The sequence below is a fragment of the Chlamydotis macqueenii genome, chromosome 23 (assembly GCF_036417535.1).
Source record: "Chlamydotis macqueenii isolate bChlMac1 chromosome 23, bChlMac1.mat, whole genome shotgun sequence".
NCBI classification, from domain to species: domain Eukaryota; kingdom Metazoa; phylum Chordata; class Aves; order Otidiformes; family Otididae; genus Chlamydotis; species Chlamydotis macqueenii.
Window position 1 is genome coordinate 6,587,540 of NC_141578.1, and position 25,460 is coordinate 6,612,999.

Genomic DNA, 25,460 nt, shown 5'->3' on the forward strand with positions numbered 1-25,460 from the left:
CGCAGCGTTTGGCAAAGCGGTCCCAGCGCGGCGGCTCTCCAGAGCGCGAAGCTCGCACTCAGCCCCGCGCAGCGAGCGCCGCGGACGCGCGGGGGAGCTGCAGCCACGCGAACGGGCACGCGGCTCCCGCACCCACCCGCGTTCCTGACGCGGGGCTCCCGGCCAGCCTGCCGTTCGCACCCGCCGCGGCCGTGGGCGCTCGCTCGAGCTTTGAAAGCCGCGGAAGCTGTGATTTCAAGACGCCGTTGACCGCTGGCAGCCGATGCAGCAGTGCGGGTGGTCGGGAACGTCTGCATCGGAAGGCCGGCGGTGCCAGCGAGGTGCGAGCGTGAATCCCCGCCTGGCCGTGACCGCTCGGTGTGGCTCTCAATCTCTACCCGCTTTTTTCCCTAAAGCCCGTTTTTTTTTCCAGGGAGATGAGACACCGCGCCAGCTCACAGCCTCGATCTCCCTGGCAGGCTCCGTGCGCGGCGCACGCAGGATGCGGTGAGTTAAGTCAGCTTCTGCTTTGTCTGGCTTCCTTCACTTGTGGCACTCCACAAGCCCCCTTCCCCTTTTCTCCAGCCGCAGCCAGCGAGTGACCCTCCTGCTGACGGCCGGTCTCCCTCTGCAAACAGCTATCTCTTCCCCTGGGGCAACCCGGCCTTCTCGGAGCATCCCCCTCCTCCGGCAGCCTCTCCAGCCCATCCTCTTCCAAGGGCTCCCCCCAGCACCACCACTTCTCTAGTGGGGCTGGAAAACAACGCGTAGGAAGTAAAGAGAAACCTGTGAGCAGGAACCTTGATACGAGCTGCTACCGTCTTCCACGTGTGTGATGAAAGGGCGTCTGCCCTAGAACTGTACTCCAAGGATAAAAGAAGAGACAACAGGTGAGAAGCGGAGAGCCAGGAGAAGCAGTGTGAGAGAAAGGCGAGCACGATTAGAGGGTCTAATGACTGGCTGCTTGGCAGTGCCACAAGGACGCTTACAGCCTGGCACGGTTCAGGAGAGGTAGCCCGCGTGCTTTTTATTCCCCTGGGCTCTGAGACTGCAAGAGCAGAGGCACTGCAAAACCTCCAGTATTTATCCAGGCTGGGAAATAATGCTCAGGCAACCCTGTCTAGACAAAAACATACTAGACAGGAGACTACAGGTGAGTTTGTTGCTGGCATTGTCACTGTGTAAAGTCCTGTTGCTATGTGACACTTTTTTTTTTCTTTTGCAGTGGATTCAGCAATTTCTGCTTCAGAAGCCGCTGGTTTCATAGCACACATGACAGCACAGGCCCTGCGCTGCAGCACCGTGCGACCCCAGCGCTCCCCCGCCATCAGGCTCCTAACAGTGGGAAAGGCCATGAAAAACGGTGTTCAGCTCTTTGGAACCCAGCACACCAGAAACGGCAGAGGCCATTTGCCACGTTCTCCACGGAAAGGGTTAGTTCTCGTTTCGGCCGCCGCGCCGGCTTAGCAGACTGCTGGGTAAGCAGCTCGGCCAGTGAAAAAACCTGCTGCCCTCAACAATGTCGGCCCCAGCAGCGGCCCCGCGCCGGCTGCAGCACCCGTGGGCGACAATCCCTCCAGCGACAGCCGACAGCGCATTCCGGGCTCTTTCCTCAGCTGACGGCAGGTAAATCAATCCAAACACGCTGCGCTTTCCACCGCACCTCTGCGCGGGGCCTGCTCCTGCCATCGCAGCGTCGCTCAGCGCCGGCGGATCACCGGAGAGACGCCGCGACCGACGCGGAACGCAGCCGGGTGAGTCAGGCGGGAGCAGAACGGAGCGTGTTACGATGCTCCCTCGCCAACGGAGCAGCGGCGTCGCAGGGAACACCGGCCTCGACAGCGAGGCCTAGCGCGGGCCGCAGCCTCGTGAGGGGCGCAGGCCCGCCCCAGGCCGGGAGCTGTGGGGGGCACAGGGGCTCCCGCTCGCTGGGCTGCCCGGGGCGGCCGCGCTCCCTGAGGATGTACAACGGCTTCCCGCCGCCGCCGGGGCTCGGGGCGGGAACGGGGGACGGGAACGGGGGACAAGGGCGGCGGCTCGGGCGGTGGCACCGCACCCCGCCCACAGCCCAGGAGCCCCCGCCCTGCCCGCCCGCGGCGGAAGTGACGCGCCAATCACGGCCGCCCGCTCGCCCCGTCGCCGCCGCGGCGAACAAAAGGGATTTTCAGCCGCCGCCCCGCCCTCCTCGCCCCGGTTCCGCCGCCTGATTGGCTGCCGCCGCCACCGCCGGCCGGCCCACGCCCTCGCCCCGCCTCCCCCGCGGCGGATTGGGCCGTGGGCTCGCCCGGCGGCGGCTCTGATTGGCGGCCGTGCCGTCCCTCAGCTAGGCGGGCGCGAAGGGGCGGGGCGGCTGGATGGGGAGCGGAGCGGCGCGGTAGTGGCGGAGGCGGCGGCGGCGGCGCGGGCCAGGTCGGTGGGGCGGGCGGGGGGCGCGGCCCCCGGTGCGGCTGGCGGCGGTGGCGGGGCCTCGCCTCGTGCGGCCGGGTCCAGCCCGGTCCGGCGCTGCCGCTGGGTCCGCGGCAGGTGCGGGGCGGCCCGGCCCGCGGCTGGCGGGGGCTGAGGGGGCGATGGCGGGGCCGAGCCGAGCCCGGCTGCGGGCGGGGGCGGCGGCCGCGGCCGGGACCTGGGCGGGAGGAGGCCGGGGGAGGCGTAACCGGGGGGCGCGGAGGCCGGGGGGCGTTACCGGGAGCCCGGGGCCGGGCCGGGCCTGGCGGGTGGGCGCTGCCGTGGGGCGAGGGCGAGCGAAGCGGCGGAGTCGGTTGCTGCCCCCGAGCCCGGCCCGGGACCCGCGGCCCTGCTGCCGCTCGGCCCCGCAGCTGCTCCGGGCTGCGGCCGGCGCGGGCCCCGGTGCGGTGTTTGCCTTTGTTCGCCCCGGTTGTACCGGCCCGCGGTAGCCCGGGCCGGCCGGTGCCGGTGTCCCGGGCAGCGCCTTCCCTCCGGCTGCCTGCGAACCTGCGGCGGGGAGAGCTCGGGCGAGCCCGGTGCGGCCCGGAGGGTGAGGGGGCTGGGGAGTTGTTGTCCTTTTCTTTCAAGGCGCTGCAGTTGCCACCCGGTGGTTTTCCAAGGGCTTCAGCAATAACTTAAATGTGGATTGTATGTATTTCATAGAATCACGGGGTGGTCTGGGTGGGAAGGGCCCTTTCAAGCCCACCCAGTCCAACCCCCCTGCCAGGAGCAGGGACATCTCCAACCAGATCAGGTTGCTCAGAGCCCCGGCCAACCTGGCCTGGAATGTTTCCAGGGATGGGGCATCCACCACCTCTCTGGGCAACCCGGGACAGTGCTCCACCACCCTCAGCGTAAAAAATTTCCCCCTTATGTCCAATTTGAATCTACCTCCCTCTATTTTAAACCGTTACCCCTCATCCTGTCACAGCAGGCCCTGCTGAAGAGTCTCTCCCCACCTTTCCTGCAGCCCCCTTTGGGCACTGGGAGCCGCTCTCAGCTCTCCCCGGAGCCTCCTCTTCTCCAGGCTGAACAGCCCCAGCTCTCCCAGCCTGGCCTCACAGCAGAGCTGCTCCAGCCCCCTGATTTGCTTCATCCAAAGTAGTGCTTCAAGAAGTAATGGGATGAGGAGGATTTTGGGGGGTAGATGTCCTTTCTCCTTTTAGTTCCAAGATAGAGAGGTGGGGAATTTAAACACTGCTCATCTTAACCTAGTTCTCTACAGTTCTGATGCAATGCCAGCTAGCGTTGTGGATGCACAACTATAAAGTGTATGTTAGCTTTTTCTTATATAAACATACCATGTAATTATTTTAACAACTCAAACATCATGCTACACATGCGGCAGCATTTTTAACAACTTGCCTATCAGGAGTTTTCAAACTGCTTGTTTCAGTTCTCATATGAATGCAGTTACGTGACTGCCCATGCAAGCTCCTGGAAAATATCAGTTCCTCTTCAGGGACAGGAAAAAAATGAAGCTGATTCAGGATTGTAGACGTAGAGGCATTGTTGCATTGGCATCGCTGTAACCATGGCTTATGAAAGGAAATACCTTCCCTCAGAGGAAAAGGAACAACAAGCTAAGTTCTTCACAGTTATTTTTAAAAAGTAGAAGAGTTTAGAGCCAAGTGCTTGCAGAGTGTCTTGAAGCTTCCACTTGAGAAACTCCCCTGTCTGTGCCTGGGGCTGCGCGCGCCGGCTGCCCTTGGCTGGTGCCCGCTGCGCCGTGACTCAGACCTTCGCTGAAGTCGGTGGATGGAGTCCTTTTGCACTGGCCGTGTTGGTTAACCTGGTTCGTGGGTATTCATGTGTGAGCCCGAGCGAAGTGTAACCTCTGATGGTGTCACGATCGTTGTAGCCTGATTCAGCGCGCAGGGGAGCTGCCGCGGTCTAGAAGCTTATCTCGTTTGTTCCTGGAGTGGCACGTGCCAAAGATAACTTACTCTGGTTTGTTAGCTCGCATGGGCTTACGTGCACTTAATCTGGTCGTGATACTTGTTTTCAGTTAAATACTGGGAAATAACTCAAAAGAAGAGTTTTATCTCTTTCAAGAGTAGGTATGGGTTTGCTCAGGAGACTCTTCAGTGGTCCAGAGCGTAGCTAAAAGGAAGTTTACCTTTAGGCAAGCAGTACGTAGTTATCTTTGTTTATGTTGTGAACTCTCACTTACTGTCCAAAAATGGTGGTATATCTCAGACTGCGGGTAAATATTTATGCCGTCAGACTCAATAATGAGGTCCTTGCGGTTCGTGATGGGTATGATTGCACTGGTCAGGATATTTCACTAGAGGCAGAGGGGTAACGTGCCCTGGGTGTTTCTAGCTGTGTTTCTAGCGCTGTGAAACTCTCTCTTGGTTAAAGGCTCGGCTCTGCAATAATGGGTCGGGTTGCCCAGCTGACACGTACAGATCTGTTTGGCAGGATGGGACTGTTTGCAAGGGAGAGAATGGGGTAATTGAATAGGGTTGGCCTGATCTTTTGTTAAAAAGTGGGACGAGGGACAGAGACATGTAGCTGGAGAGCAGTCCTGGAAAGGTCAGCTTGGGAGCCTGTGACGCTGGAGGGCCGGGAAGGGATTTGGATTTGGATAGAGGAGGAGGAGGAGCTTGGATATGTGCTTATTAGCTCTTTGATCCAGAGATGTTTATTGTTCCTGTAAAATAATAATGTGAAATGAATAGAGCTTTTTTTTTTTTTTTTTTTTTTTCTATTTTTTCAGCTCCCTAGTACTGAGCGGCCCTAAAGGGGAGCCCTTGGGGCTGTCGTAGATCCAGCGCAACAGGTATCTGTCAGGTGTGCTTTAGGCATTAAGAAGTTCCCTGTAAGTCAGTGCAGAATATAAGTGTAATTTAGTGGGGGTTTTTCGGGCAGTGACTTAATTTATAGCATCTGCTCCCGGTCCGTCGCCGCAGCAGCGTGGGATGACCTATGCAAACAGAGCAGTCACAGGTCTTCTGTAGCAGCAGGCTGCATGCAGGGAAGCTGCGGCTGCACCACTTACATATCTTTAATGTTACCTGTTGTTGTTGTGTAAAGGATTGCTGTGCAAACTGTCCTCTGCTCTTTATTTCTTTAAGCGTTTTTACGCATGTATTTTAGGACAGGGCTTGTTTATGTTATTAAGCTGATTAAAGACTATAGCCGTGGAGGCGTGTTAAGAATAGCATGGCTTATTTCTATGACACCGTGAAGTACAAGTCACAATGGGAGCATTTGGAATACAGATTAGAAACAATCACTGCCCAGACTGATAGCTCTAAAATACCCGGCTGCAGTTGTTCACTGTCCTCGCTCGGAGCGTGCGGTTCAGTAGCTAAAGGGGTGACGCGGCTGCACGTGCCCGTGCCATCTCTTTTTAAGAGAAGAGCACAGACAGTCACACTGAAAGTCCGCGTTCAAAACTGACTGTCCTGGAGTAACAGAGTTAGACGATGCACTTTGTTCTGAGATCTCAAAGAAAACTTCTCCTTTTAAGTTGTGGCTTATAATGCCACAAAACTAATATAACTTGATGAGTATCTGGCAAAAAAAAAAAGTTGTTGCTGTTTCCCGTCAGTACTGATTGAGTCCTAGCACCTGTGAATTTAGTCTGAGCGAGGACTGAGATGGTTTTGAAATTGCGCTGTGCATCTCCTGAGCAGATGTTCAGATGTTCCAGGTTTAAAACCTGCCCGGGGAAGTGATGCAGCTCAGACTTAAGTGCCAACATAAGCATGGTAAATGCTAAAGGCTAAAACCAAGCCCCCCCTTTTCTCACTCTGTTATTTATATTTTAGCATTAATGTGCTGCTTCTGTTGCGCTCTCTCCCTTTTCATATAAGATGAACGAGTTGTAAATGACATTCCCTCCATGCAGTCCCAGCCAGCCGGGCTCACCCTGGTGACAGAACCAGCAGCAGACGTACCCAAAGCTGAGGTGGGTGGTCAGGCTCACGTCCTGGACAACTCTCTCTAAAGGTCTGTTGGCTGATCTGAAGGCATAGTTCTTGCTGACCAGTGACCAGCACTGCCCTGGCCACTGAAGTGTGATTTGAGTCAATATAGCGGGTTTCCTAAATTACACTTTTGTGTCAAGTCTTGATCAGGCTTTTTTAAAATTATGACAGGTATGAATGGGTTTGCCAAACACTCCACTCATGTATCTTTTTTCTTGAATGTAGAGACATAGAATGGTTTGGGTTGGAAGGGCCCTTTCCAGGCCATCCAGTCCAACCACCCTGCCAGGAGCAGGGACATCTCCAACCAGAGCAGGTTGCTCAGAGCCCCGGCCAACCTGGCCTGGAATGTTTCCAGGGATGGGGCATCCACCACCTCTCTGGGCACCCTGTAGCGTATGTTAATGGTCCTGCAATAGGGAACATACAGGCAACGCTGACAGATTTGTGATGCCCAGTTAAATAGATTTTGCAACAGCCACCATAGCCCAGACAGTCGTGGTCACTGCCACTGAAGTTTCCTTGAGCAGCCCATGCCGCTGGTAGAACTGACCAGAAGAGTCTGTAAGAAGCTTTGCTGCTTTATGGAATTTCATGTAAAATGCTGCATGAAGCAAGGCTGTAACTGCGTGATGAGGAACTTGCCTGCTTAGCACGAGGGGCATCAAATAGACTTCTGATTTCTCTTTCTATAAGAAGGCTACACGCTCCTCTCTGGAAGCAGAACTTTCTGTTCCCAGCAACTGGAAAACTGCTTTGGCATAAGCAAGACAGGACTTGCATTGGTGCATAATTCTCCAAGGCACAGTTATGCAAATGAGTTGTAAAGTAGCAGTGACTTCAGAAAATTTACAGTTCAGTTGACTGTTTTAGCTGAATAGGCTTCTCCAGGAAAGATTCAGTTAACCCTTTATCGCTTGCTGGTGAAGTGGAGTTGGATATCTCGGAGCAGCTGCTTTGTGCTGTAGCATTTTCTGGTTGTACAGAGCGGCAGAAGATGGATGCGACTTGGCCTCAGAAGGGTGTATTTGGTTGTGGCCCAGAGCACAAGGCTGCATCGTAATGAGGTATGTTTGAAACAGAGACAAGGACTGAGTCTGTGAAATGATTCTGTTGGTTGTTAACAAAATAATGGAATAAAGAGGCTTATTACTAGGCAGTGTTAAGTGTCTCGGTGAAGACGGGGGGAGCTTTTTGTGTGTGCAGTTCAGATGATGCCTCTTTGTTCTTATGTGGGCAGTAAAATTATATTTAATAAATGACAGTGATATTGAAACAGTTTGAAATAATACTAATTAAATGTGTGTTTTTCGTGGCATTGATTTTTTGTAAAGTGGTTTGGCCCTGTTCCACTAGTAGTGCATAACGGCATTCCTAGGAAACGTATTAGAGCGCTGAAATGTCAGCTTTACCAGTACGCTTGCGTAGGTGGCCCAGTTTGGACCGCGTTCATCGCAGCTCTTCAGTCTCCTTTCAGGGGTGTTTGCAGCTGTGTGATCCAGATGCGTCACTTCCAGTAGTATGGCTTTTCAATATCTGCGTTTTTCCCTCTCCTGTTAACTTTGACCACGTTGTGGTGAATATTGTACCCTGGTGTTAGCCCGAATGTTCTGCCTGCACCATCTGGGTGTGCGTATGTTGATGACCCCTTGGGAAAACGTGAAAAATGCATCTTCTACAACTGCTCCTGGAAGTTGAAGAGAAAACGTTCGCCTTGTGTGTTCTCCCCTTTCTCCCCCTGGGCAATTTGCAGGCCAAAAAACTCGAAACTGAAGTGGAGATTGTATGTCATAGCTTAGAATGCTGATTGTAATGTACAAAGAAACACCTTGTAAACTGCCTTCCATTTTTCAGGTTTTCAGGATGAATCTGGAAAAACTCAGCAAACCAGAACTACTGACGCTGTTTAGCATTCTTGAGGGGGAATTAGAAGCAAGAGATCTTGTCATAGAAGCCTTAAAGGTATGTTGTAAGTACCATGATATGACATTAAAGTGACAACAGTACCATAGCTTCTGCAGAGCGCTCGCATCCAAGAATGCGAGGAGAGCTGAAGGTGGTAGGAGAAGGGCAGTGAAAGCTCGAATCAGAGCTGCTTCTGGCTGCACGCAGCCCTGCCTCCTGAGCGCGACCTCCTGGGAAGATGAAGCTCCCCTCCAAACCCGGGGTGTGCCTGCAGCGAGCGGTGAGGCGCTGTGGGTCTCCAGCTGCGCGGTTACTCGGGTCCAAGAGCTGCGGTTAGTAACGCTGCAGCTCGAGTCCGGCTTCCTGCTGGCAGGAGGCTGCGTTGCCCTTTTGATATGTGGAAGGAAAAAAGTCACATAACTTTAATCTGGTGGCTGGACCGAATTTCAGAAGCAGAAAGCTCCTAGGCTCGCTTTGTCCGTTTGTTTGGAATACACAGAAATTCTGGCCTTCACTGTGCTTTTTGTTTGCTGATAGTAACTGTGGTAACAGCTTTGCAGTGCTTCACCGACTGAAATAGTTTCATTGTGTGTGACTGGAGTTAAAGGAAAACCCACCTTGCCAATCTGTTTACTCACATTTTGATGCATACAGAAATGCTGCCCTGAGGAAAAAGCCTTCTAAGACTGAAGTAAAGACTGAAACTCTGAAAGCACGTAGTTTGACTTGCATGTGCTGGATAAATTGCACGGTAACGTACGCTGAGAGGGGTCGGAACATCGGGGCTGGCGGAAGCGCTGGTTGTTCCATGCACAGAGGAATCGTCCAGCTGTGGGCTCACGGCCGTCTCTGTGTTCCCCCCGTGTTACGTCAGTGCATTCTGCCTCTGCAGCCAGGTTTCTTCGGAGGCGCGGTAGTTCAAAATTAAGTGCATGCATACGTTGGAAAGAGGTGGAGTGGAACCCGAACTTTGTGAGAGGATGGCGTCACCTTAAACATCGGTGGTGGTTTTCTGCAGCAGTTACGTTAGGCACGGAGATGTCACTGGTTAAAATCAGAGGTTTATCTGCCTATTTACTTCCCATAGAGTAAGAAAAATTGCATTTTTCTTCATGGGCTAATTTGAGTTCCAATTCAGATTGAAATGCTTCTGACCTCTCTGGATGTTTGAGGCAGGCCCTTTGGCACGTTACAGCAAAGAGCAAGCGCTTGCAGGGAAAAAGTACCTTGATTTGTAGGCTTGTAATTTGATTATAGTGCAGTCTGCAGTGATTGATATTGCTGCATGCTTAGAGACAAGCCTTCAGCATCTGGCATTTGGCAGAGAGAATCCGTGCGTGCAGATGACAAAGCCTAAAATAGTTTTCTTCTCCCTCATGATATCGGGCCACTTGTTGGCTGGCGCTGGCCCTGGTTCTCCGTGTGGCAAAACCGAGCTGCTGAGCCTGGCTTTCCAGAGACTGCTTGCTTCATCCGCTCCTTTGCTTTCCTCCCTTTTCTTCACCTCCTCTCCCCAGATCTTCACCCTTTCTTCCGTGCTGCTGGGTTCTGCCTGGGTATCCCTCTGCACCCTGCCTGGAGGCAGCACCCCTCCTCTGCACGCTGGGAGGAAGGGGTTAACTGCCGCCGGTTTATGGCTGGTGCTCACATTCGCACTGCAAAGAGCAGTTGTTAGTCACCTCTAATCCTTGCCTCTGCCATACTGACTTGCCCTTGCTGACTTCTCTCATTCACTGGTTTTTTTTCTGTGGTTTACTTCCTCTCTTGTGCACTGGTTTTAGTGGGGTGTTGTTTGTGACCGGGACCATCGTCTCTTCCTGTGTGTTTGCACTGGACCTGGTCTGGCCTTTTGGCATCCATTTCAAATTGCAGTATTGCTTTGGTTCAGACACGAAGTACTAGTACACAGGCTTAACTGAATAAATCTACTGTATTCAAAATGTTATTTTCCAGTGCTTCGGTTTGTTTCCTCTTTGAAAAAAAGCTTTTTTTTTTTTTTTTTTTCCCCCTGAAAGTAGCTTCCTGTCCACTCCATAAATCTCAGTGTTCTCCTCAGAGCCGACCTTAGGTCTCACTTCTTGTTGTGCTCCTTTTCCTGTAGTTATGATCGTATTTAAATAATAAACAAACCAGCTGCTGTCAGAGTTGCATAACACTGAGGGCCAGGTTCTCGGCCCTTACTGCTGTGTAGAAAGGATTGCATGCCTGAACCACAGGTTAGGCTTCTAAAATAGCACGCTGTGACTGGAAACAATTCCGGATTTAAATAGGTCTCTCTCATAGCAATCTGCATTGGAGCCCTTTGTTCCTCCCCCTTTCTTTAAATGAGAATCTTCCATACATTAGAAATTAAGTTCTGTTTACCTTCAGAAAACAGGAAGCAGCCTCTGGATTATTTTTTTATGACAATAAGGCCGTAGGCAATTTACACTGGGATAGAAACTGTCTGGTTTGTGTTAGTGACTCGGAGCTGCTGTGCGTTGCGTTGCTGCTGAGTTCAGCGATTCCCTCTGTGGAGCAGCATGAATACATTGCAGAACTGAGCGTTCGCTTGTCAGTGGATGTAGGAGTGAAGTTTACAGTGCAGTTTTAAAAACAAAAAGTCTACCTCTTGTTTAAATAAAAAAAAAAGTTCAGTAATATAAAACCTTGCTGCAGATGCTGGTAAATCTTTCACAGATGGGGCAAAATGGCCTTTCTGCATCGCTTGGAAAGCAGCGTAGATCCAGCAGCGTTCCCATGGGCACCGTCCTGCTGGAATGCAGGCTTTTCTGACAGCTTTTCTTGCAAGTTTGGGGAAATTTTTATTTCTTGCTTGAAGCAGGACTGTTTGCAACTATCTTTTGAGAGAATGCTTCTCTCTGCCTTCTCAGTACCCAGAATGGTCCTGAGTGGGGAACAGAGGGAATGGCTTCCGCGCTGGAACAGCTCCAGCTCTGAGTGTCAGCCGCCTGGCTGCCGTCGGGTTCCCGGTGTTCGTGGTGACCAAAGTGCAGCTTGTGAGCGCGGTACGGTCCCCGGGCCATCGTCACACGCGTGCTGGGAGCTGCGCGTGGCCGAGCTGATACCGAGACTTGTACTGTCCAGAGGTGCGCAGGGGAAGGAGTTGCAGCTTTATGCTATTTGACGTTTCCCAAGAAAATTTCTTAAATTTTTCAAAGCTGGTAACAGGTCTTACGTGGGCAAATCTGGGTAGCTCTCGTTTATCTGGTTTGTTCACTTGATATAATGATGGCAATTAAGACAGGTGCTGTATTTGAGCAATATAATTTCTGCTGTGATCTCTGCTAGGCGTTGCTTCAGAGCTGGAGCTGAAGGAAGGCTCAGTCCCACTCCAGCATTTTGACATTTATTTTTGCGCAGAGCAAGTGGTCCCCACCCCCGTTTCCCTTCTGTCTGTCAGCGGTTGCTGTGACCTCAGCTTGTCTTATTCCCAATTTCTGTCCCTGGGGAGAGCAGCTAATGAAGTTCAGGGCAGTGAGAAGCTATTTAAAGATTATGCCGCTCTCTGCAACATAAAGGAGGAACTTCTGTGCACATTACTACTGCAGAGCTGCATAGGCAGTAGCTACAGTCAATTAACAGTGTGTTTGTGATGTGCCGAGGGTTACAACCTGAACGCTAAAATTACAGGCAAGAGCAATATTCTACTGTGTGTCCAAAAAAATACTTGAAACAAGTCTTGGAAATTCCCTGTTTGATGTTCCAGTAAAGCAAGTTGTAAGGATTATTGAAGGCAGAGAGAAAATGCTGTCTCATAAACAAGGTTTCTGTAAAAGGAAATCTTTTATAAAACAAAAAATACACAAATAGATTATGGGAAACATCCATCCCAAACCAGCCCAGAAATCCCGAGAGGAAACAGTAGCTTTTCCCCAGCGAAGTGAGGCCTTTGCTGAGCCTGCCTACCCAGGAAGCTCCTCCTCGGTTGTGTCAGCTATTGCTTCTGCTCCAGAAAATCAGAGTTGTCTCTTCTCAGACGGAGTAGCGGCGGTCGGTTACCCTAACTGGGGCCGGATGCCGGCCGGTTTAGAGTGGCGTGCTCTGCGTGTGCCTGATTCCTCTGATTGTCAGTTTTATTTTCAAGAGTAGTTAACGTGCATAGCTTCTTCCTTTTTTCAAGAGCAGCCCAAACTTAAATGTTATCTTTTTTCCTGTTTGGGGAGGGCAATGTAACAGTCTTCAGAATCACCAGATAGTCCATTTGGTTGCTTTTGGAGGTTGAATGTTTTGATAGGAAGTAAATCTGCGTATGTGAGATGACACAGGTGGGGATACTAAATTAGAGGATCTTCTAATTGCAGAAGGTTGCATCTTCTTTCAAAGTGCAATTGATGTTGTTGGAAGTATGTGTGTCATCTCTGGTTTAGCAGACTAAATTTTCCCCTCCTAAGTTAACAATGCGTTTTGTAACCTTATTTCCTTATTATTGAAGCTTGAATTCCCGTGGATTTGTGTGTTTTAATAGGTTGATACTGGGGTGTGAGATCAAAGGTGGTTTTTGCACTTTGGGCTCATTAAGAGGTTGTTTCCTCTTCCATTGTCAAGTTGCTTCTGTTTTGAAAGTTGAACAAAACCTGTATTTAAGACTGAGTTCCAGTTCAGACAGGACAAAATCAAAACTGTTCATAGAACAGTTGGACACTTCCAGGGGTGGGGCATCTGCAGCTTCTCTGGGCAACCTGGGCTGGTGCCTCATCGCCCTCACAGCAAAGAATTTCTTCCTTGTATCTCATCTAAATCCACCCTCCTTCAGTTTAGAGCCGTCACCCCTTGTCCTATCACTACACGCCCTTGTCAGAAGTCCCTCTCCACCTTCCCTGCAGCCCCCTTTAGGCACTGGCAGGCCGCTCTCAGGTCTCCCCGGAGCCTCTTCCCCAGGCTGAACAGCCCCAGCTCTCTCAGCCTGGCCTCACAGCAGAGCTGCTCCAGCCCTCTCAGCATCTGCCTGGCATCCTCTGGACCCTCTTCAACAGATCGACATCCTTCTTATGTTGGTGCCTCCAGAACTGGATGCAGCGCTGCAGGGGGGTCTCACCAGAGCAGAGTAGAGGGGCAGAATCCCCTCCCTCGACCTGCTGGCCACGGTCCTCTTGATGGAGCCCAGGATGTGGTTGGCTTTCTGGGCTGTGAGCGCCCATTGCCGGCTCATGTTGAGCTTCTCATCCACCAGCGCTCCCAAGTGCTTCTCCTCACGGCTGCTCTCAATCCATTCTCCACCCAGCCTGGATTTGTGCCTGGGATTGCCTCGACCCATGTGCAGGACCTTGCACTTTGCTGGTTGAACTTCATGAGGTTGGCACGGGCCCACCTCTCCAGCTTGTCAAGGTCCCTCTGGATGACATCCCTCCCTTCCAGCGAGTCGACAGCACCACACAGCTTGGTGTCGTTGGCGAACTTGCTGAGGGTGCACTCTATCCCACTGTCCATGTCGCCAACAAAGATGTTGAACGGGGCTGTTGGAGATGTTTATACGTGACCTCCAGCGTTACTAGAAGCTGAGCTGAAGAGTTGCCTCGGTGAGAAGCGTAAGCCGTGGGAGAAGTCACTCGTGTAAGTGACAGTTCAGTGCCTGTGTAAGATCACCTGTGCAGATTGTGGCACTGTGACTTAATCACTCTTTCGCTCTCCTACAGGTATTTTAGCGACAGAAGTGTCAGGTGCAGCAGCCTAAAGATCCATATTTGCATTTCCACGTGCATGGTGGCCCAAGTGCCAAGGCACTGGGTTTGTTTCTGTAAACCAGAAGTGGTCGGTGTAGGCTGGCCTGTTCAAGACTTTCCATAGCCTAGACAGCTTCCATTAACCGTTTGTGCTGTGCTGGCCGCTGAAGAAACTGGGCTTCAGAAACTGTTAATGTTATGACAGTCTCATCTGTTTGTTGTGCAAGTTCAAGAAAATACTTCATTGCTCAAAGGAGCAAGGAAGGACTTCTTGTTCTTTCCCAGGCAGGAAATAAACCGCCCCACCAGATTCAGGGGAGTGCAGAGCCCAGCGCTGTGAAGAGCAGAGGAAAAACATGGGTTTGTTACACCTTCAGCCCGCGCAAAAATCGGAGATTGGAGGCAGTGAGTGTGACCTTAACCCCAGCTCTTTAAGCTTTTATTTGACAGTAAATGTTCTCGTAAAGTAAACTCTTCAGATGTCCCCCCGCCTGCTTACGCGGTTAAAGCACTGGTGCCCCTTGGAAGGGTTTCTCCCGTGTTTCTGCCTGGCTGTAGAGTGACCAGCTGTGAGGTGGGCTGGTCCCGAGGGAAGAGCAGCTCCTCTGTCAAAGCAGCTAGGCCGGCTGGATGAGTATCCCAGCTTGTATTTACAGACTTTCTAATGCTTGAGTCACTTAGAAATTCCCCACACACTTATCGTGAGGTTTGGTTGAGTTGTTTTCATAAATTCTTCAGAATAACTGAAGAGTCCCTGTCCCACAAAAAAAAAAAAAAGAAAAAAAAAAAGCCTGCAGTTTTTCCTGTGATTCATTAAACCAGGGCCAGCTCATTATCCAGGGCCTCCCTCCCATTTCCAGGGCTGATCTTTTCCTTCCTCTACTTTTTTTTAATGTAAAGTTAGAACAATATCTCAAGCTCCGATCAAAGGTATTCACCGTTCCTGGAGGATGTCACTGGTAAAGAGGGAGGGGTGTTTGTGAGTGTGAGCTGTTCCTCTGTCTGTTTGCTGCAAGGGTTTAAATACAGCTCAAACCAGTGTCACAGGACGAGTGTCTCTAATTTGGTTTGGTTGTGGAGGAGATATGGAAAGTAAAGTATTTTGGTTTGGGGTTTTTTAATCCCTCTTGTCAAGGTAGTGAATACACTTCTCCCTTTGAGAACACAGGCTGACTTTTTGTAATTTTTTTTGGTGCTGATCGCATGGCTGCATCTTGGAACGTAGGCAGGACCAGCAAATCTCATCAGCCTTTTGAGCCCCGCAAAGCTTTATAGTTTATCTGTCAGTCCTCTGACCTATGAAGTTAGAGCGGTTTGCTTTCGTGTTCTGTGTGTCTGTGGGTGGTGTCTAGGGCACCGCTGTCGCTCTTGTGTGCTTGAGGGCCGTGGTTGCGTTTTGGTACGGTTTGCTGAACAGCAGAACACGGCCGTTCCAATAAATACTGCCTTCCAAGTGATCTTCATTTTCTCAGGCTCAGTCTTTCCTGTCTAAATGATGTCCTTAAGCAGTCCCGTAAGAAATGGTAGCAGTTTGCCATGGATTGCCATTCTCGTTAGCTGAAGGGGTTTGTGAAGAGGCGCGCGGTGGGGCTGGCACGGTTGCGCTCTGTGTTCAAAGCAGAGAGCTTGTTTTGCACCCTGCGACAGCTGAATGCCATTTCACAGCATCAGCAGAGTGGGGCTTTGTGTAGCCTGTGCTAGGAACCGCTCCCCAGCTCTGAAAGGCTCCTGTGTTTGATCTGGAACGGCTTACTTTCTGTTTGTGCTCGTGAGGATGCCCAATGCGAGCCATGCTTACGCAGAAAGCCAAGGCACACCTGATCACACACAGACAGCGTGTGTTTGGGCCGGTCTCTCGAGGCAGAAGCGTGTCCTGCGTGTTCTCTGTCAAGGAAAGTGCAGCTGCTACCGTGACTTTGGTCTGTCGGTCCCGCAGCGCTTTGCTAGTTAAACGCGCTAAGGTGTGCTTTAGATGAAACTGCTGTCAAGGGGACGGCACGCTGGGGAAGGAGGGTGCGGTGAAGGTACGGGCTGCTCTGCTGTGCGTGGGATTGTGCTGTCAGTGATCCGCTCTGGAATGAAACACCGTCCCAGGGCTTCACCAGTGCATGGCATTTAGCCCATCACCGTTTCAGTGAAATCAATGCTTAAATTTCTTGGAGCCAAGAGAGATCATCTCTGGGGGCTCTTTTGAGTCTAGATCTGTTACCCTCTTAGGTGTTTTGGTGCATAGATATCTGTTTTCATATGGTTTCTTATCCTGGTGGTAAACATGTAGATAATATTGTAATATCTGTGTGTTCATGAAGTTCTGTTTTGTTTTTTAGACCTTCACAGCAGTCATTCAGTAGAGCGAGGCTGTTTGTATCCTAACAAACAGATTGCCAGCTGGAGTGGCTGATCCTAAACACTGTAATTGTAAAGCCTAGTACGTGTAAGTGTCCTTAATTCTTCTGTGTCACCAGAAGAAACCTAATCGTTTCTATCTTGCTTCCTGAGAAACTAAACTCTGTTTAGTCTGGTTGAGAACATTAAGGATTGTATTAACAATTTACGGATTTATAGGCTATTGCGAGAATAGAACTCTTTAATTGCTCAACATGGAATTCTTTGATGGTGACATAGTCAAGGAAACCACACAACTACTCTTGCACTGGTACAGCAGTAAATGATTAAATCTTTTGTGGAGTAAGAATTGATATTTACCTTCTTTCCTTTCGCAGGGTTGTGGAATGTAAGTCACGGACACGGATAGCAGGTAGCTGTGTCTGAGGGTGTTAGCAGACTGGAGACAGTGTGGAGATTCCGTGTTTCTGAGCAAGGCTTTCCTTTGTTTCCAGTTTCTTTGGGACCACTTGGTTAAAAGACATTGTTCAGCTGGAGGGACAGTGAGAAATGAATCAAGCACGTGCTTCAGATAACCTCCCTTCACTTACTCGGTTGGAGTCTACATTAGAGGAACAGTATGTTCACCTGGTGTGTGAAAAACATGGTGCTTGTCCCCTTGTTACTGGTCTGGTCGGAAATGGTGAGGCCCAGAGCGGCTTTGGGGGTCACACAGGTGGCGGGGACTGCACTGCTGTTCAGCAAGGAGATCATTTGACCGGCTTGTCTTATGAATTCCTGTCCCTTTCTTGTCTGTTAACCAAGGAACTTTGCTGTGGCACACTGGGATTTTTTCCTGAGCTCTTATTCCTGCTCTTATTCCTAGAGCAGATAACAGGACGTGAATCAGACTGTGTTAAGATGTCTTTATCTCAAACTGTAAAACCGAGGAAGAGGAAGATTAACTGCAAAGTACTTTCCTCTTCAGCTAGTTTTCTATTTTAAGTATATTGAAACACAAATCTGTTTTTGTGTTGCAGGCCCAGCACAGAGACACGTTCATTGAGGAACGCTATGGGAAGTACAACATCAGTGATCCATTAATGGCTCTGCAGAGAGATTTTGAGACCCTGAAGGAAGGAAATCATGGTGAAAAGCAACCAGTATGCTCCAATCCCTTATCTATTTTGAAAGTGGTGATGAAACATTGCAAGAATATGCAGGAAAGAATGTTATCCCAACTAGCTGCTGCGGAAAGCAGGCACAGAAAGGTAGGTTTTGCTTCAAGTAAGATGTGGAGAAGCTAGTAGTTGCATTTTGATCACATGTTGACTTCAGCAAAAGCACTTAAATGCCTTGAGTTTTGGTAACTGAGAGGACTTTGCACCTTTGTTTAAACTTCTCACTCAATACAATGCAGCTGGTAGGCTTATTGATTGTAATTCCAAAATTTGAAATACATGCAAGATGTTTTTGTGAGAACACACAATAAAGGAGCTAGCTTATTCCCAGCTGGGAGGTGTAGTGCTTACCGAAATGTAAGAAGGGACTTCTGGAAGACTGAGCTCTCAGCAGACGTATCGCTGTTCTGCTTGTGATGTGTTCCCAGTGATTGTTGAAGAGCTGGTACCAGGTACTTCTGGGAGTGCACCTTCTTGTGTTTTCATAAGACAGCGTGGTGTAGCCAAAACTGGTTTTCATGCTATTTGGCCTCTTAATAAAGCACCTGTTAACCCTCCTACAGAGCTGTAACATATATTGACGCCAGTGAAGTGCTGGTCCACCTGTCAGACTGCACTTCCACAGAGCTTTACTCCTCTGGAGACCGGAGTTTACTGGAGGAGCAGAAAGCTGTACGCAAGTCTGAAACGCAGTGGCTGTACGCAAGCCACTGAACTCGGCTTCTTGAAGTCTTGCTACAACACATTCTATTTATGTAACTAGTTAACTTTTAAAAAAAAAAGTTTACACGTTTGTTTTGTCTTGCAGTAAACCTAAGTCAAAATGATTGAAGTATTTGTCCCTGCTGTGTATTCAGGGCAGAGAATAATTTCCCAAGAGTCCGTCACTGGAGTCTGTGACTGGGAGGAGCTCTCTAGGGCATCCCGTCAGTCACCTGCGTCACAGCAATGTATCTTAACCTCTTCACATGCTTCTCCATCTTAAAAAATAGCTGGGATTTTTGCTTCTACTTGTGCCAGTGGCAGACTGGGAGGTGCTGCCGTTACACTGGTGTCTAGAGGTGATCTTATGCAATGTCAGGTCTAGGAGTACTTTCGGCCTGTGCTCGGGCCAATGCCACCCTGTGTGTGGCATGTCACTCTTGCTTTCAGACTCACTAAGTCGTGTACAAAGATCTCAAATACGAGTAGCTGCGTTCTGTTTCTATTCAAAAGGTTCAAAGTTGAACCCTCTTGTTTCATTGCTCACCATTAGCACAAGGGTTGAAGTTCATTTTCCCGTAATGTGTTTTGATGGGGATAAGATGGAGCAAGTTCCTCTCAGTCTGTGAATAACCTGAAGCATTTCTGTTGCAGAACCTTACTGTGACACAAGCAGGCAGCCAGCTTGACTTCCGCAGCACAGGCGCTGTGCTTAGGGTGGGCACTGGAGATAGCTTCAGCTTTGTTTGTCCTGGAAGGCACTGGAAGTAGCAGCAGGGCTGTGCATTTCGCTTTTCAGCCCAGTATCTAGCTAAACCCTGCTATTACAAGCAGATATTTCTCCCCTTCTCCTTCTGTCCTTCCTGTCTGCTTCTGTAAAAAGGTTTCTCAGTCACAAAGATATTTAAGCATTGTTTGGAAGCTGAAATTTCAGGAACACTGGGGAGCTGCTAAATTCATGGTGAGCATGTTCTGGGAGACCCTGGACTTTTGGTGGTGAGATACGGCAGAGTCTCTTGGGAAGTTGGTGTTCTGGCGTTTTTGTTGAGTTAATAGAATTTCAATTATTCGTGTAATTCAGCGTTAAAGCTGAAGGAGCTGCTTAACTGGGTCCTTATGGCAAGCAGTTTCATTTCAAGAGCTCATCTTGTTCTTAAGTGGAAGAACAAATTAATGTTCTTTAAAATAAACTTTGCACCGCAGCCCTCAAATCCCCTGTAAGAACCTGGGGGAGAAGCCTACATGCGAATTACTGCCACAACCATAGCAAGGATCGTCTGGTAGCTGTTAGCGCCCCGTGTCTCCTGGATGCACGGTCTCTGGGGTAGTGCCTCTCCTCCCGCTGGGTTTTGTATTAATGTTCTCACCAGGAAATTCTGATGAGGGCACCTTACAACAAAGGACGGATAATGTGAACTTCCCAAGGCTGTTCTGCAGGCTGGAGGAAAAGCATGCAATTTAGCGATTTGATAATAAAAGGGAGATACATGCAGTGTGAGGTTTTCCTGACTTCTTTCACAAACTGACTCAACTGTCCCAGATAACAGTGTAGTACTGAAACTTGTCCAAAAGCTGCTTTTATGAGATTTTGAGTTGGATTCAGGTGCCTAAGGCTGCAGAGGTTGCTCTCCCATGTCATTTGGCTTTGGACCGCGTGCGAAGGTGCTGATCTCTCCCAACTTGAAAGTGTGCCTGGGCATCGAAGTGACCCGTGTTTGTATGGCAGGTGATACTGGACCTGGAGGAGGAGAGACAGCGGCACGCCCAGGACACGGCGGAGGGGGATGATGTCACCTACATGCTGGAGAAGGAGCGGGAGCGGCTCACCCAGCAGGTATGCTTCAGTAGCTGGTGATTACCCAGCCCACGGAAAGCCGGGCTCCTGGGTGGTGAACTCGGTAGCAATGTCTAATTGCACCTTCGCTGTTGAGAGAGTGGTAGGGACCGCCCTCCTCTCTAAGGCACTTCTAGCTTTTATGATTTCTTTAGGAGAAACAACTGTAATTTGGGGGGTGTTTTGATAGCTGAGCACTGCTAAAAGCTGTTAATAGGCAATCAAATGCTTTGATTTCTTGCTTCAGCCTGAAATCAGAGAAGTTCTCCAGAACAGGGCTGCACTTAGAAATTATAGGGCTCTCTAGTACTCAAAATTCAGAGTAAGTCATGAAAGATCTCCTGGGGGGTTCTTCAGAGATGATAATAAATATTTAATCTACTGTTTTGTGTTACTCGGGCACTGTAGACTTTATTGAACATACATAACACATCAGCATTTTGAAGTCCAAATGCCTTTACAAGGCAAACCGACAAAGTAGTAAATGAGGCAGAAGGGAGCTTTGCTCCAGATCGGCTGTTCAATCAGTGCCTGGCAGACTGGGTGTGTATTTCACTAAAGAGCAATTGAATTTCATACATGATATCACTATAGTAAGTGATAATTCTTAAAACATGCAGCCTGAGTCATACAAGGCTGTCCTGCAGAAACCTGGGGCAAGAGCCTCTTTCTTAGCCATTGCCATCTTTTTACTGGGATATTTCTCCAAGATACGTGGTAACCCACTCACTTTTGGGGCATTGTACATCAATCATTTCCTTTCAGGAGGTTTCATGGTTCCCTTACAGTCTTTTTTTTTTTTGTTCCTGTCTTCCAGTTGGAGTTTGAAAAATCCCAAGTGAAAAAGTTTGAAAAGGAACAAAAGAAGCTGTCGAGCCAGCTGGAGGAGGAAAGGGCACGCCACAAGCAACTGTCTTCCATGCTTGTAGTGGAGTGCAAGAAAGCCACTGCCAAAGCAGCTGAAGAGGGGCAGAAGACAGCAGAACTGAGCTTGAAACTGGAAAGAGAGAAGAGTAAGGTGAGTAAACTGGAAGAGGAGCTGGCATCCAAGAGGAAGCGGGGTTTACAGATGGAAGCACAAGTAGAAAAGCAGCTCTCGGAGTTTGACATTGAAAGAGAACAGCTGAAAGCCAAGCTAAACAGAGAAGAAAACCGTACAAAAGCACTTAAAGAAGAGGTGGAATGTCTGAAGAAAGCCCTGAAAGAGCTGGAGGCTGCTTGCCAGGAGCACAGTCCTGCCGAGCCTTTGCAGCCAAGCCCCTCCGTGATGTCCAGAGGTGTTGCAACTGACAGTCCCACAGTGAAGTCTGTGTCTTGCCAGACAGAGTGTCTGCAGGCCGACCGAGCAAATCCTGCCAGCGCAAGCAAAGCTGTACACAGCGTGTTTCCCAGCCCTACTACACCTCCTCTTTGCTATGCCAAATCCAATGGTCACTGTGATACAGACACGCAGACGGGCAGTGAGCTACTGCAGACAGGTGCAGCAGAGAACCAAGGTCAAAAGGAGAAATCAGCTGGTGCAGCCCCAGAAAACGCATCTGAGAATGGAAGTTCTCCTGTAAGAACAGAGTCACCGGTGCATCTGATGTCCCAGCTCCCTTCCAGCGGGGTCTCCCTGTCTCCCAGCAGCACAGCTGCCTCCTCTCTAACACCTTCTCCCTGCTCCTCACCAGTTCTGACTAAACGCTTAGTGGGAGCTTCAGCAAGCAGCCCTGGCTACCAGTCATCCTACCAGGTGGGGATCAATCAACGTTTCCATGCCGCTCGGCACAAGTTTCAGTCTCAAGCTGAACAGGACCATCAGTCCAGTGGTCTGCAGAGCCCACCATCACGGGATTTGTCTCCTACTCTAGCAGACAACTCTGCCGCCAAGCAGTTGGCCCGCAATACAGTCACTCAGGTCCTTTCCAGATTTACCAGCCAGCAGGGACCCATTAAACCTGTCTCCCCTAACAGCTCGCCTTTTGGCACGGACTATCGAAATCTGGCAAATGCTGTGAGCCCCAAAAATGAATCTAGTCACTCTCCAAGCCCTGGCAAGGTTTCCAGTCCTCTAAGCCCGTTGTCTCCTGGAATTAAGTCACCAACTATTCCTAGAGCAGAAAGAGGGAACCCTCCGCCCATTCCTCCAAAGAAACCTGGACTCGCTCAGTCGCCTGCTGCTCCTGCTCCGCTAACCAAAACCTCTTCCCAGGCCTCCTCCCTGGGTGCCCCCATGGACGTGGCAAGTAGCTGCTCTAACAACACTGTCGTGTCAAACGGCAAAGACATGGAGATACTCCTGCCAACCAGCAGCTAGTCTCCAGAAAGTGTGAATGTGACATTCCATGGCTCAGCATTTAGAGCTAAGACACTGTTTTTCCACTCCGTGTTATTTATTTCCATAGTAGCGGATTCTGTCTGTATAAAGCATTTAGTATATTTTTTTTTTCTTTTTTAATAGGTAGGAAAATATTTTTGTTTATGAAGAAACCTTAACTACAGCTATACAGTAGCCTCAAAATGTCTCGTGGCAACAGTCAAATCATTAGAGATAACAAGAACCGTAATCACGTGGTGGGACCTAACTATCAGACTCTAATGGGACTGAAACGCTACTTTTAAATTATGCAGAAATAACTTTTGCAGACTTTTTACTCCAGATGAACATTTTATAAAAAGTGCCTGAACTAAGCCTGCAATATGAATGTGATTCTCTGAAAAGGTGAGGAAGGGGACCATCTAGCTGAGAAACAAATCCTTCTGTGAGTCATGAATGTTGAAACCAACACTGTTTTTCTTTTTAATTCTTTCCATTTGCTAAAATAAGTTAGCAAACGTGCTACAGATTCTGTAAGGTGACCACCAGACTGCCGCAGCCAGCCACGCTTTGTCCTTCAGGACATCGCTCCTAGCTGTGTGAGGAAGCACACATAGGTTTCTTGGGGTAAAATTTAGCCGTAATGCAATCCAGATTACTTTTCTCTCGGTGTTCATTGTCCACATAGTTCTCTTTGCTTTGCTGTAACACATCCTGCGGAGATGCCTGTGTGCTTTAAATAGCTAAACTCTGGTTTCTGGTGTGTCACCTGGAATTTTCAAGCTCTTCGAGCATTCTACTGTTGTGTGTAGAACTTCTGAGAAAAGGATCTTGCTATTACTTGACAAGGATCTCACTATTACTTGAAAAAAATCACTAGTTCATATGATACAGGCTCCTTGCAACAGTAACGTGGGATCTTCTGATCTAAACAAAAGCAATAATTTTGTTCCTCATCTGTATCAGTTGTGCCTGGCCTGGATTTTACTCACTAGTTAGCTAGTGGATCTTGCTGGCTTTCCTTGGCTGCAAGCATGGAACCCAGTCATGACTGTCCTGTGTAATTGGATATGTATTTATGTGTAAGTAGTTTCACACACGTACATATTAAATACACAGTGTGTTAGGGAAATCTTTACCTATTCTTGATATTCCTCCTAACATGAAGAAAATACAGGGATTCATTGAGATTTTTGAACATGACTTGGAGTGAGGAGTTGCCTACGTTTGAGGCAAGTTGTGTGTGTGAAAAATTATTTGGGCCCAAGCGGGGAGGGGCAGCTGATGCTGTGCAGAAGGGTTTGCTGGGAGAGGCGTGGTCCTCGCTGCAGACGTGCTGCCTGTGCTGCCGTCGGTCGGCGGCACGGCACGGTTGGTTTTCTGAGTCACGGCGGTGAGGAATGCAAGACAAAGGCAGCACAGATCGGTGGCAGAGGCTGAGAGCACAACCCTGAGTTAATTATCTCAGGTGTTGTACCTGAACTGATCCTAAATTTAGAAACTGGACTTGCTGCGCAGTGCCAGTCAGCGTTCAGCATTTCCCTCTGCAGCAGTGTCACGTTTACGCAGAGCACAGCCTCCCACTGCCGGAGACGCTTTCTCCTTTCTCATTTTTCAGTATTTAATTAGCCAGAATACATCCACCTCTACTGTAGGCGAGATCCCTGTGGCGGCTGGGCCGGTGCGCTGCTGTAGTGACCTGATGGGTCCCTTCTGGCCTTGAGTCTCCTTTGTGGGACAGCCGAGCTCCTGCGCTGCTTGGCAGCGGCTGCTGTCTGAAGCGACCCTGCCGTTCTCACCGCACAGCCGAGGCAGGTGTTTAGAACAAGAGGATTTTATTCAGCAGCCTTTTAAATTGTGGTGTTATGTGCTGTTATTCCCAGTCCAGTGGAACAGGCTGCGTGCGAACAGTCGGGAGACTGGGGCAGCCTGGAGATAAATGGGCAGTGACTCTTCTGGAAGCACATTTATCACTTTTTTAACTTTTAAAGTATCTGGAGCAGATTTTTTTCTTCTTGATGAGAGTAATTGTAAAAACTGCTGGGCAGGTGGGTTTTGGCCCACATATCACTTCCAATTCAAAAGTGAGGCTCTTGTATACACTGCTTTAATGTGTTTCTTGGCTTTTACATTAATCTAAATGCTCTTATCCCCTTTCTTTATCGATAGCTCTATAGAGAGAGATATACTATGATGAAGTCTATTAGGAAATGCACTGAGTACCGTTTCTTCTGAAATATAATATGGGAAGGGGTATGCAAAGAATGTATTTTTGCTAGTAGCCTATCTTCTGAGAGAAACTAAGCACAAGATACGAAAGTGGATCCAACTAATTCAGTAAGACTTTTAGAGGTAGTATTTAACTGTTGATGTAGATTCTGTGTGGAAGCAACTAAGTATTTCTTCTATAACTCACATCTGTTAGGCGCAGACATTGTTGCAGAGTTTGTCACTGGCTAATGGAGTATAATGAAGTGCAAAACGTATACACCAGTACTAATTCATTAACACTTGTAAATTTGTAAAGCCAAATGTACGAGCTGAAGTCTTTAATCATTTTTATAGCTGATGGCATTAAACATGTTAAACATTCATATTATCAATAAAGGATTTTATTTTTAAGATGTGCAAATTGCTTAAGAAAGTGTTTGGAGTCGGGGCAGTGTGTGTGGATCCAGGCTGCCCAGCAGGAAGCAGTTCAAGTGGCGATAGCTGGGTGGCCGTGTCCCTGCGGAAATGGGAGCGGTGAAATGTCAGAAAGCAGGTTTCCTCGGAGTACCTTCCTCGGGTAACGAGCAGCGGCGGCTGGGCTGGATTGCTCGTCCATCTCCCCCGGTCTGAAACTGCCGGTGCTGTCGCTTGGGAGGCTCTCTGGCAGCAGCGTGCTTCGGGTGACGCGGCACAGCACGCCTGGACAGCTCTGGCTTTTAGGCATTTTTAAGTAAGTAAAAACAATGTGCCTAGAGTTCCTCTTGGCCACAGTGTTATGATACTAAACTGGCACTGCTTTGGGGGTATTGTACTGATAAACACTCTGGGGTTTTGGGGGAAGTAGGTGTGCCAGTGCCCTGCTGGTGTTTTCAAGCAGGATACGGAATTTCACATGGAAATCCCCTCGGCAGTGTCAGCACTCCTCTGCCTCAGAGGAGCTCGGCTCTGTTCCGTCGCAGGATACAACGGGGAGTGTCC

At 49.5% G+C, this 25,460-nt stretch overlaps 1 protein-coding gene across 6 annotated transcripts; it reads left to right on the plus strand.

Annotated features, from left to right (window-relative positions):
• Nucleotides 1-1,232: 1,232 nt before the first annotated feature.
• On the plus strand, nucleotides 1,233-24,893 carry CTTNBP2NL (CTTNBP2 N-terminal like). Of its 6 annotated transcripts, XM_086765820.1 has the most exons (6): nucleotides 1,233-1,412; nucleotides 1,515-1,733; nucleotides 8,217-8,324; nucleotides 17,296-17,526; nucleotides 19,865-19,972; nucleotides 20,790-24,893. In XM_086765820.1, exons 3-6 carry the CDS (start codon nucleotides 8,226-8,228, stop codon nucleotides 22,269-22,271), a joined length of 1,920 nt encoding a protein of 639 aa, XP_086621946.1. In that variant the 5' UTR covers nucleotides 1,233-1,412; nucleotides 1,515-1,733; nucleotides 8,217-8,225; the 3' UTR covers nucleotides 22,272-24,893. The 6 variants fall into 6 exon arrangements, with proteins under 6 accessions (XP_086621946.1, XP_086621944.1, XP_086621942.1 ...); XM_086765818.1 differs by lacking the exon at nucleotides 1,233-1,412 and having other exon boundaries at nucleotides 1,712-1,733; XM_086765816.1 differs by lacking the exons at nucleotides 1,233-1,412; nucleotides 1,515-1,733 and adding an exon at nucleotides 2,305-2,388.
• Nucleotides 24,894-25,460: the final 567 nt, after the last annotated feature.